A 12,973-nucleotide genomic window follows, 5' to 3' on the forward strand; every position below is an offset into this window, starting at 1 on the left:
TGCAAGTGTGGGTTTCATTCTTGACTTACTTCTCCATGTTTGCTGTCAAGAATTTACATATCAGCACAGTGGAAAGTGAAGAGCAGAGTCCCGTACTTTACTTTAATGGTCTCTCTATATGCAAGTGTGGGTTTCATTCTTGACTTACTTCTCCATGTTTGCTGTCAAGAATTTACATATCGGCACAGTGGAAAGTGAAGAGCAGAGTCCCATACTTTACTTTAATGGTCTCTCTATATGCAAGTGTGGGTTTCATTCTCGACTTACGTTTCCATCTTTGCTGTCAAGTGCTAACATGACGTAGTGGAAAGTGAAGAGCAGAGTCCCGAACTGTACTTTAATGGCCTCCCTATATACACATTCTGCACAAAGAAGCAACATGAGCCCTGGTTATGTACACAAGTGGAATGCCACAAAAATAAATACTATGACCTTTTTCTATGCACAGATTGCTTAGTACTCTCTCAACGACAAGAGAGAGAGATAAAACACGGTTGATTAGTCTCCGTGAAGACCTGGAGTGAGAGAGAGTGAGAAAGAGAGAGAAAAAGAGAAACAGCTTACTTGGAAAAAAAGATAGTTGGTTAGTACATATGAAGACTTGAGAGAGAGGAAACAAGTGTGAGAGAGAGAGAGAAAGAGAGAGGGGAGGGAGAGAGACTAAAGAGGAAAAGAGCAAAGGGGGAAAAGACAAAGGTGAAAGAAAGAATGAGGATAAAATGTATAAGACAAGGAGAGATAAAAAGAAAGGTTTAAAACAAGAGTAAAAGCAAAAAAGGAGGGAAAAGAGAAGGAAAGAGAGGAGAATACAAGTGTGAGGGCAAGAGGGAGAGATGGAAACAGAGAGAGGGGAAAAAACAAGTCTGAGAGAGAGAGGGATGGAGGAAGAAAACAGTGAGAGGGAGAGAGAGAACGAAAGGGAAAAAATAAATGAGAGAAACAGAGGGAGAAAAAAGTAGAGAGGAGGAAGAAAACAAGTGAGAGAGGAGAGAGAAAATAAAAGTGAGAGGGAGAGAGAGAGAGAGAGAGCAAGAATGAGGGAAAAAAATATATGTGAGAGAAACAGGGAGAGAAAAAAGTATGAGAGAGATACAGGGGGAGAAAAAAGTAGAGAGAGGAGGAAGAAAACAAGTGAGAGAGAGAAGGAGAGAGAAAATAAAAGTGAGAGGGAGAGAGAGAGAGAGCAAGAATGAGGGAAAAAAATATATGTGAGAGAAACAGGGAGAGAAAAAAGTATGAGAGAGATACAGGGGGAGAAAAAAGTAGAGAGAGAGGAGGAAGAAAACAAGTGAGAGAGAAGGAGAGAGAAAGTAAAAGTGAGAGGGAGAGAGAGAGACAGCAAGAATGAGGGAAAAAATATGTGAGAAAGATACAGGGGGAGAAAAAAAAGTAGAGAGAGGGAGAGAAAACAACTGGGAGAGAAAGACTTACTTGCTTACCTTAACTTAACACCAAACACAACCACCTCACAGGCCACTGACAGCCTACCAGAGCCAAGGAACACTAACAGTAACATCAGTGTGTACAATAAGCTCCTTCCGAGGGTGGAGGTGAAGGGGGGGGGTCAACTCAGAGGGGTTACTGGTGGCCCTCCTCAACACCTCCTTAACATTACACCTGCAAGGGAACGTTCATGTGTAGAAGTGGATAATACCTGGTTTGTGTGCATGTGTGTGTGGGTCAGGTGTTTGAGTAGGGGGTTGTGTGTATGTGAGTGTTTGTGTCTGTGTGTATGTGTGTGTGTGTGATTTCTGGGCCACTCCATGAAAATCTCCACGACACACACACACACACATGTACACAGAATTATTAGAAAAGAGGAGGCTGTCTCTCTCTCCCTTGTTCGCTCTCTCTCTACAAATATTATTACACTCAACAGCCTCCCGACAAACAGACAGAATATTTCCAAGGGTTACGATAGGGATGAAAGAGCCTACGTAAGGGTGCCTCCTCAGCTGGGCCCAAGACACCTCGAGATATACATACAGATGACAGGTGGCTTGGACCCTGCACTGAACGGACCCTTTTCGTTACCTGAGTGAAAATGAAGAACGTATTTGCAGGTTAGATATTCACACACACACACACACACATACACATGCACTCTCACTCATGCACACCTACTAACCTGCACTCAAGTCCCATATCCATACACAGAAACAAACACCTCTCCCCCATGTTAGTAAATAAAGATTCATACACACACACACACACACACACACACACACATATACACACCTTACACACATACGTACAAAGACACACGGAGATGAGTTAATACGACAACAAGAAAGAGATGCAAAGAAGACAAGAAGGAAGGGAGGAATGTCACTATAAAATCCTTCCCCATGCTCATTCACACACACACACACACTCACACACACACATCAAAGCCACAGAGACAAGGGAAAGACAAAAAGACAAGGGATAAAGGACACAAGGACAGACAAACACTAATGAGATGAGACAGAGGACAGACAAAAATAACAAAGATAAGAAAGAGAGAACGAACGCAAAAGCAGAAACAAAAACAAAGGAAACAAACACAAAAGACGACAAGGGGGCGGAAAACAGACAAAAAGGACACACAAAAAAAAGACATACGAAAATAAGGAAACAGGGAAAGAGAGCGAACAAAAATGATAGACAGAGACAGACAATGAATAGAAGACACAAGGAAAAACAAAAGTGACAAAGAAAACAAGACAAAGGACAGTGACAAAAACAACAGACGAAAACACAAAACACGAAAGGCGAGAGAGAGAGGAACAGCATCAAGCCCAATCCTCTCTCCCCGCCACATCAGTCTATCATAAACTGTTTTGCCATTACTACATAGATAGGACCCCAAAAATATATATGCTGTCATCCCTCAAATAGTACGGTTTCCAAGAGTTCGGTTTCGGTTTTATACAGATTGTCATGGAGGATCTTTTAGGATTTGTAAATTTCCTGCTCAATGAGATATTTAAAAATCCTTAAAAATCTTCTTAGAAAATCCACATAAAACCAAAACCGAACTATTGGAAACCGTACTATTTGAGGGACGACTGTATGTGTGTGTGTATCGTAATTCGGATCAACCCCATAAAGATTCTGAACACCTGAAGCCAGACAGTCGCTAAGTGGCTAAGACGTAACACTTATCGATGTAACAATTAGACGGGGAGATATTTTAACATGGGATAGATTTTAACATGGGAGACATTTTAACCTGGGATAGATTTTTAACCTGGGATAGATTTTAACATGGGAGAGATTTCAACCTGGGATAGATTTTAAATGAGATAGATCTCTGGGATAGATTTTAACCTGGGATAGATTTTAACCAGGGATAGATTTCAACATGGGATAGATTTTAACCTGGAATAATTTTAACCTTGTCTTAACCCCTTCACTCCGTCCGGCACCGCCAACGTCAGCGTCCGACGGGCATCACCGTATGGAAAGGGTTAGTCCTCTTCTTAACCTATTAATCCTCTTCCATTTCCTCTTAATCCTCTTCTAAACCTCTTAAGAGGAAATGGAAGACCCTTTCCATACTGTGACGCCGATGTCTGCGTCACGGATGGGAAGGGTTAATGGGTACTTTACAATCCGAGTTTCGGCCACACCACAGGGTCAGAAAATACTTATAACCTAAACTTTTGAACAATCTCTTTTGTATTACTATAATAGGACGGCACATGGTAGCCTTTTTATATACATGTAGTACAGCGACTAGCCTGATGGGCGAGCCTCCCATGACTCCTTCTGTGAGGGGGGTACCTCTTTGGCCGACTGGTTAAGGAGTGGCTCTCCCGTCTCGCTGGTCACCGGTTCGATCCCCGGTGCCGGCAAAACCTTTCCTTGTCTGGATTAATTTCTTGTGTGTTTCGTTACACACGGTGGTCATGTTGGAGCATGGTAGAGAGTAAATCCTGGCGTTTCAAACGTAACTCCTTATATGTGTTTTTTATATACGTATATGTTTTTACGTATCTTATTTAGTCCTTGGTTTGCCTCTCTTACCGTGAAATGATAAATAAATGAATGAGTGATAGTTCCTAGGTTGTCAATTTATTACTCTGGTTATCTGTCTCTTATCAATGCAGGTTTACTTTAAGACGAATTATTAAATTTTTGTGACTCAATTGACCAGATAAAGACAATTTCTCAGCTATCAGTATAAAAACAAAAATTACTCAGCTGTCATGATCAAGACAAATCCCTCATCTGACAACAACAACACATATACAGAAGACAGGAACCCCAACAGACAATGACCCTGTGGTGCGGCAGACCGAGATGTTTCTTGGCAAGGTGTGATATACAACCAGAGAAGCGATCTATAAAAATGGAAGTTTCACATACAAAATATATATATCTGTGTATACTCAACTAGTACTTCCTTGTGGATAACCTTTGATGAGGCACGATACACAACTTGATGTGAACAGAACAGCTGGTCGCCCTGCCTTGCGTTATGATTTACACGTTATTACGAAAACACTCCTTGCTGTGAAACCTTATTAGCTCTAACGCCTTTTTCAACGCCACTCTGCACCTCCGACAAGTGACAAATATCTTCAGTGGTAAATCCTGAACCATACTTATTCTATAACTCTTCCAGGCGATGCAAACGTGATTACGAGAACACTTATTGTCATCAAACCTTCTAAGCACAAAGGCCTTTTCAACACTGACCTGCACCTTCAACAAGCGACAAATATTTCCAGCGGTAAATCCTGAGCCGTACTTAGGTCTAAAACTTTTCCGGACGATGCAAAAACGACCACATACAGCATCCCCACAAAACCTTATTGGCTCAGAGGTCTTTCAACATTGACCTGCACCTCTGACAAGTGACAAATATCCTCAGCGGTGAATCCTGAGCCATACTTAGGTCTAGAACTCTGCCACCAGATGTAAACATGACCACATACAGAGAATTACGAGAACACTTATTGCCGAGAAATCTCCCAAGCTCAAAGGCCTTTTCAACACTGACCTGCCCCTCTGACAAGTGACAAATATCCTCAATGGTAAATCCCAAAGCCACACTTAGGTCTAGATCTCTTCTGGGCAATGCAAACATGATTACAGGAACACTCATCACTGCAAAACCTTCTAAGCTCAAAGGGATTTTTAACACTGATCGACTGGAGAGGTGAGTACAAATTGGCATACACACCCTATACAGAACAGTGTCCGCCTAACGTGTCGACAGCTCTGAAAATGACCACAACACACCATTTTCCTGTCTTGTGGTACTGGGGACTGGAGACTAACCTTCACATTCTACCATGCAGCAATGACAGTCCATCTACGGAGGCTTATCTACCGAAACTCTTAACAGACTCTGCTAAAACTTGTCACGCACACACACATGATCCGACATTTACAGTGAGGTAGTACACATCATACTTGCCATCCAGAGCAGTTATCTCGCCTCCCTGAACACCTATCTAGGAGTCTGCTTATTCACTGGAGAAGCTATGACCTGCCTGAGCAGTCTCCAAACTTTAACAGAGCTTTCAGAGATGTGTCCAAGAACCATATAGTACTCTCTTAGCTGTTTTCTTTACACAATGACATCTTTTACTCCCTGGTCTGTCTTCTGTACATATGACAATACCCTCGGAGCATTCTTCAAATCTTAACGTAACTCTGAGTGATGTATCGAAGAAGAATATTTTGCTTTCTGGTCAGTCTTCTTAACCTGGTAGCAGCGGGGATCATTTTTCTTAATGGTCCCTCTAAGAGAGAAAAATGAGAAAAAATCATCACTCACACAAACCATTTCCTAATTTATATCAAAGCATTTGTGATCAGTTTATGTATCATCTATTTTGGGGGGTTTATATAATGGCACAAATTTGGCCCGTCGCTGCTACACGGTAAAGCAACAAATTTGGCCCGTCACTGCTACTGGGTTAACATAATGGCAATACCTTCCTGATTTTTTAATGGCATACTGACACGCCATATTTTACTCTCTTGTCTGTCTTCTATACATGACAATACCTTCCTGAGCATTATCCAAACCATAACGAAGCTTCTAGTATTGTAAAGAGGAACCATATTTTACTTTCTCAGCTGTTTTCTGTACATCCATTCAATTTAATAGTTTATAATCTATTCCATGGCTCATCATCTACTTCTCAAACTCTTTTTCTCCTTAAAGTAATATCAGTACATTGTGTTTGCTTGGCTTTCACACATTCTTTCAGTCTGCCATGAAACAAGGCATATCTTCTCTTGTACTGTTCCTCTGAAGCATAAACTCAGGTCTACCATTTCTGTTGGACATACCTTCCTGAGCATTATCCAAACATTCTTTCAGTCTGCCACAAAACAAGGCATATCTTCTCTTGTACTGTTCCTCTGAAGCATAAACTCAGGTCCACCACTTCTGTTGGCCTCTCACATAACCAGAATACTTTCTCATGTACAGCTTCTGACACATAAACTTATATCTATGTTGTTTGTTTCAGTCAGTCTCACAAAATCAGTGTAGGTTCCTTCTCATGTATAGTTTCCGGAACAAACTTATGTCTATCTTTTCTGTCAGCCTCTCACAAAGTCAGAGTATGTTCTCCACTCCAACTTCTGGTATATATTCTTGCATCATTTACATTTCTCCTCAAATCACAAATGCTCCTCAACTTACAATGGCATCTCAGGTTCCCAATCGTGCGATAGCGAGACGTACTTGGTGGATTCCATACATCAAATTTTGCCGTTTTTCAATAATTTGCAAAACAGGCTTTGTGTTAAATGATTTGGCGCAACTGTAGACTCAGATATGTGTTCCAAAGTCATCTAAGTAAGTTACAATAGACTATGATCTTCAATGGGTGTGGAGTCAACTTACAGCATTTTCAACTTCAGACCCTTTTTTTTTTTTTTTTTACAACAAAGGAGACAGCTCAAGGGCACAAAAAAGGAAACGATAATAAAAAAAAGTCCGCTACTCACTGCTCCTAAAAAGAATCCAATGAGGTGGCCGAAAGAGGGGTCAATTTCGGGAGGAGAGGTGTCCTGTTACCCTAATGATTTACACCGTTTTCTTCAATTTACAATCGATTTACCAGAACATAACCAAATTTCACGTCAAGGAGCATCAGCGTATTTTAAAACAAGCTTCACCTTATACCTAATTTGCCTTATTACGTTCAGCATGGAAGAATCAAAAGCAGCAACTTTGATAATAGAATTTCCGCCAAGCCGGCTCGCCGCCTAGACCAGAAAAAACACTCCCTGATGCCCCGACGTAACCCAACACTACGGTCGCCAGACACAGACTGATATGACGATGCACTGTACAAGATCAGGGACAGGATGCCGCTCGTTGTTGTGTGGTGGGAGCCGGGGGGGTTTTCGGTGTAAAATTTGCATACCAAACCATACAGGCAAACCAGGAGTACATACTTTCTTATATATAAAAAAATAAAGCTTGTTTATTTTACTTGCTTACTCCATTTTTTGCAGTGGCTGTGAGGAAATGCATATTCACAGATGAACGAGGCTGCATGTCGTTAAAATAATTGCATATAAGGATTTAAGGAAGGAAGAGAGTGACATGCTTCCACCACACAAGAACAAGTGACATGAACCTTCTCAAAGTGGTTCAAATCTCCTATACACACCTCCTCCTCCTTCTCCTCCTCCTCTACCTCCTTCTCCTCCTTCTCTACAAACCCATGAGTGAGCACGATCACTACCTACAGGAACAGGGCAGCACAGAGAGGTCTTCCTATGACTTGATTCGTCGGTACACAGCGTAGGAGAACGCCGCCAAGCCCAGCGCCACCGTCACTGAGGCCAACACTCCCCGGTGCTCCTTGAAGGCCTCGTGAAGTCTGGCCAACTGGAAGGCTCGGAGGGAGAAGAACGTCGCTCTCTGAAACACCACAGTTAGTTGACACCTGCCCAAGATGACTCGACACCCTTAAGACTTTTAAATAACAAGAACTCCTACGACCATTCATCCACTCTCTTGGAGGATTTATTAAGGGACACTGAGCAAGGAATAGATGACACAACCCAGGAAGACTCTACACCCTTAAAAAGTCTACACAATGAACACTCATAAAGGAATTCATACACTTCAAGGATTTATCAAGGGAAATTGTATAAGGAGTAAAAGAAACAGCCCAAGAAGACTCAAAAACCTTAAGAATTCTATAACAAACACTCAAGGGCATTCAGATTCTTTTAAGAGGGACTTATAATCAAGAAATAAAGGAAACAGCACATACACTACATAATTAGATCAAACTACAATACAGTGAGGTGGAGAAGCATACCTTGAAGGAGCCCCTCTGCTGTATCCTCTCCCAGTACGCCTGTATGTGCGGCCGCTTCCCTTCCGCCCAGAACCTCCGCTCATAGCCCAGCAGGTTGAGGCGGTTGAGCAGGATGGCGAGGTCGATGTCCGCAATGCTACAGAGCTCCCCACACAGCCACCAGCCGGCACGCTCTGAAGAGAAGGACAGAAGGAAGGTTAGAGGATAAGATAGAGGTATTGTTAAGGGCATATGCTTAGCTGAGGAAGATGTTGGTGCTCATCTCTGTCATATTAGCCCTTGAGTCTTTAGTATGGCGGTAAAAAATAACTCATAATCCTTAGACATAGAGAAGAGAAAGAAGGAAGGAAGGAAGGACAGAGGCTATGGTATAAAGACTCATTCACATTCTAAAAAGTTCCTCAGGTCTGTTTTGGAAAGGAAGGAAGGTCAGAAGTTAAAGTAAAGAGATTCATTCACATCCTAAAAAGTTCTTCAGTTCTGTTTTGGAAAGGAAGGAAGATCAGAAGTTAAAGTAAAGATATTCATTCACATTCTAAAAAGTTCTTCAGTTCTGTTTTGGAAAGGAAGGAAAGTCAGAAGTTAAAGTAAAGATATTCATTCACATTCTAAAAAGTTCTTCAGTTCTGTTTAAGGAAGAAGGGAAGATTAGAGGATGAGGTAGAGAATTAACCATGTTCTAAAATGATCTTAAGTTCTGTTTTGGAAAGGAAGGAAGGTCAGAAGTTAAAGAGATTCATTCACATCCTAAAAAGTTCTTCAGTTCTGTTTAAGGAAGAAGGGAAGATCAGAGGATGAGGTAGAGATTAATCATGTTCTAAAATGATTTCAAGTTCTGTTCTGGGAAGGAAGGAGGAAGGTCAGAGGATAAAGTAGAAAGAATCATCCATATTTTAGGAGGTTCTTAAGTTCTATTGATCTCCTGTGAACAATGCAATCAAAGCCTATGCGTATAAAGGTTCATGGATTCCTATTTTAAACTTCATATCCCATACAATAATATTCTGCTCCTTGTTCATCTATTTCTCCATTTATCACTTTCACCAGCACCTCCATCTCCCCTATCCACCACCTTCATCTTCCCCATTCATCACCTCCATCTTCCCTATCCACCATTTCCATCTTCCATCCCCCTCCTTACCTTCCGTGTGTGTGGCCAGCTCCTCCTCCACCCTCCCCAGCGCTGCGTCCACCTTCCCCAGCACCTCCTCCATCTCCTCCGCCGTCTTGTTGAGGTTCAGGTCGCCGTGCTCCGCCTCCTCCGCCTTCTGTAACAGCGCTTCCCGGAATTCCTCAGGGTTCCTTTCCGCCTTTTGTCTTATAATGATGTGTCGATTTCTGGCCATTTCTGGGGAGAGTGAAGTTAATGTTAAAAGGGTGCTTATACAAATGGGCAGACAGATGAACATAGACTTTAAGTGAAACATGCATACATTCAAAGACTGTCCCTGCCTATTGCCTTATCATGATGCAACAGATTCAGGCTATTTCTGGGGAGACAAAATTAAGATCGCAGTAAGAAATTGAGGAAAACAAGTTGATGAAGGGATATTTAGACACAGGATCTTCCCCATGGATGCACTGATGTCTGATTCGACCTCAAAAAATAAAGAAAAATATAATTCATGCCAAAAATAGTAATGAATTTAAAGCTAAACTTGATATACACAGATTTAGAAACAGGACCCCAAGAATGCAGCTTCCTATATACGACAACTAGGTAAACACACACACATACCTCCCATTTTCTTGAAGAAGGATGGGCCGAGGGGGCGTTTAGGGTTATCCCAGAGGTGCGGGTTGAGAGCCGTCCCATAGGTTAGCGCAGGTACAGGAAGGGCCTCTAGACACTCCCTGAAGGCCTGGATCTTTTTGCTCTCCTCGCTGCCCTTCTCCTTGGGTGTCAGCTGTCCGAACTGACCTGGTGAAGAGGGAAGTGATGGTGCATGTGTGTTGAAGTGGTGTAGAGGGAAGTGATGGTGCATGTGTGTTGAAGTGGTGTAGAGGGAAGTGATGGCGCATGTGTGTTGAAGTGCTGTGTGACTGTATTCGTGAGTGAAGTGATGGAGTGTTTGTGAAGTGGTGTGTGAATGTATGTATGATGGCATGGTGAATAAAGGGGATGTGGTGTGTGAGTGAAGGGGATGTTGTGGTCTGTATCCTTTACCATGAACAAAAAAATTAAACAACAAAAGTCATTCTTATATTCAACTTCATTGTCTGTCTCTCAAACATGTACTTTTATTCTTTGATTCGATATCTCAAGTCTGACTCTCTACCATGAACAAAACACCTAAGCATTATACTATTATCCTTTTCTTCAGCATTTTAACCCCTTCACTCCGGCGACGCTGACATCGGCGTCCGACAGCGTCACCATATGGAAAGGGTTAGTCCTCTTCTAAACCTCTTAATCCTCTTCCATTTCCTCTTAATCCTCTTCTAAACATCTTAAGAGGAAATGGAAGAGGAATTTAGAGGAGGATTAAGAGGTTTAAAAGAGGATTAATCCTCTTCCATTTCCTCTTGACCCTTTCCATACTGTGACGCCAACGTCTGCGTCACGGATGGAAAGGGTTAATCTGTCTCCTTTACCATAAAACACTAACCATAATTCTTACATGCTCCATTAGTCTTTTATTCAGCTCCTTAGACTATCTCCTTTACCATGAACAAAAAAGCTAGCACCAACCATTTGAAAAGTTGTCCTCCAGGTACTCAACAATCCTCACAGAGTCGGGAATAACCTTGACGCCATCTGTGAGCACCGGCACCTCACCACGCGGGTTGAGCCTCAGGAACCACGGCTCGTACTGCTCCTTGGCTAAGATGGACACCACTTGGCTCTTGAATGGCACCCGCTTCTCATAGAGTGCCATGAGGACCTGTGGGTGAGGAGGGGGACAGTGAGGGAGAGGGACAATGAGGTGAGGACTGTTTGGTTTTGCTGGCTTGTTCTCTCTCTCTATCTCTCTCTCATGGCAGGATCTACCGACTTGCTCAAGCCACAAACTCGTCAGGCATCCCCTTGGCCTCCTCCACACAGGGTTGTCTCTTACAGAAACAACCCACTGAGCAGGGTCAGCTTCTGGGCAGTGTGCATCATGCTCAAAGTGCCAGAGTTGGTGCTGACAGACTATGCAGATAATGGACTGCTATCAGTCTTGCAGAGTAGTTGCCAGTTTGACAATGTCATTCCAGTGATACCCCAAGATTCTGTGAAGACATTTATTACCATAGCCATCACTCTGTCTTTTCAGGTAACTCTTCAGTGTTCATGACTCAAAGTTACACAGCAAGAGAGGGAGCACAAGCAAATTGAAATTCTGGATTTTTCTTTTATTAACATCGATATAAGTGCAGATGACTATTATATATGTGCCATTGCAAATACTATGAACAGCACACCCAGAACAGTACATTATGTAAGGTGGCACAAGAGATGTGGGCTCGTTGATAATGCCAGTTAGCTTGGATCACCATTAGGCCAGCCATATGAAATGCCAAAATTTTCTCTTTTTCTCTTTTCTATTCTCCAACACAACCTCTGCGTGTATCGAAACACACGAGAAATTAAACAAGACAACTAGAAGGTTTTTCCGGCTGCCCGGGATTGAACCCGCGACCAGCATGACGGGAGAGCCACTTCTTTACCAGTCGGCTAAAGAGGTACCCCGCTCACTGAGTGGGTTATGGGAGGCTTGCCCATCAGGCCTAGTCGCTGCACTACATATACACCAGCAATTTTGACTGTGCAACCACCATGATTGAGCTCCAACACCCAGACTTTGCTCCATCACTTGAGCAACCCTTCAGTCCTGCCACGCACCATGGAAGTAACTCCGTCACCATCGTGCCATCACATCATTGTCAAGGCTAGACTTAAGTATTCTTTTTTTTTCGTTGTAAAGGAGAAATATCCCTAAAATACATGACTCCTGCAAATTAAACTGAAGAAATATCCCCCAGTAAGTTTTAGGCCTATCCACAGAACAAATCAGAGAAAGCTATGAATATAGCTATATAGGCCTATTACGGTTATCAGTCACCATCGTGCCATCATGAGTGACATACATACTTCCCATGACAATGTAATGCCAGTATTTAAATAAGGACGGAAAATAGAGATGTAGGGAAGAAAAAGTAGGTTAAGTAATGTAAGTAATTATAAGCATCGCCGGAAACCGTTTGGCACTACAACAACAACAACAACAAAACGTAATTTCCCAGCCCAAGCAATAGGCCTAGGGGGAAGGGGAACACTAGGCCTACAGTGTCCCCGGCCACTCACCCTCTGCGAGTAGAAGGACATGGGGTGGTAGTAGAGTTTGAGGGAGTTTCCGTTGCCATTGCTGTTGTTATGGGCGGCGGCACAAGACATTTTATAACAGGTCTTCTTTTTCTGACGGCAGGACACCGGCAGAGTCCCAACGTTGCCAGATTGCCGTACTCTGCCTCTTATGTTTCCCGATTTCAGACCCCAAAACTGCTTTCATCACCCAAATAACTACCTTCACATATGGTTATCGTTTAAATGGTTAATTATTGGTGTTCTTTTGCAATAGTTGTGGGTCAGAAACCAGTAAATAGGCGGCTCTGAGTACGATGATTTGGCATCGCTGCGGCCGAGATAACTCCGGCTCAAGCTACGGCGAATGTTATGTCTTATCTCGCCTTTATAA

The 12,973-nt window shown here is 42.6% G+C and overlaps 1 protein-coding gene across 3 annotated transcripts; it reads right to left on the reverse strand.

Moving 5' to 3' along the window:
- Positions 1-323: 323 nt before the first annotated feature.
- LOC127000323 (ganglioside-induced differentiation-associated protein 1-like) lies at positions 324-12,844 on the reverse strand. Of its 3 annotated transcripts, none has more exons than XM_050863910.1 (7): positions 12,583-12,844; positions 10,984-11,176; positions 10,030-10,212; positions 9,433-9,639; positions 8,292-8,464; positions 7,711-7,885; positions 324-1,617 (listed from the first exon to the last, which is right to left on the reverse strand). In XM_050863910.1, the coding sequence occupies exons 1-6, from the start codon at positions 12,670-12,672 to the stop codon at positions 7,739-7,741; spliced, it is 993 nt and encodes a 330-aa protein (XP_050719867.1). In that variant the 5' UTR covers positions 12,673-12,844; the 3' UTR covers positions 324-1,617; positions 7,711-7,738. The 3 variants fall into 3 exon arrangements, with proteins under 3 accessions (XP_050719867.1, XP_050719866.1, XP_050719865.1); XM_050863909.1 differs by having other exon boundaries at positions 324-5,738; positions 12,583-12,842; XM_050863908.1 differs by having other exon boundaries at positions 324-7,885; positions 12,583-12,839.
- Positions 12,845-12,973: the final 129 nt, after the last annotated feature.

This window comes from Eriocheir sinensis, chromosome 18, assembly GCF_024679095.1.
Source record: "Eriocheir sinensis breed Jianghai 21 chromosome 18, ASM2467909v1, whole genome shotgun sequence".
Lineage (NCBI taxonomy): Eukaryota > Metazoa > Arthropoda > Malacostraca > Decapoda > Varunidae > Eriocheir > Eriocheir sinensis.

Excerpts from the sequence above, each read along its gene's own strand:
- LOC127000323 (XM_050863910.1), bottom strand. The coding sequence starts at position 12,672 with ATGTCTTGTGCCGCCGCCCATAACAACAGCAATGGCAACGGAAACTCC. Across the intron at positions 10,213-10,983 it reads GGAGGACAACTTTTCAAATG|GTCAGTTCGGACAGCTGACA; the intron begins GTTGGTGCTAGC and ends CCTCTTCACCAG. Across the intron at positions 8,465-9,432 it reads GCTGGCCACACACACGGAAG|AGCGTGCCGGCTGGTGGCTG; the intron begins GTAAGGAGGGGG and ends CCTTCTCTTCAG.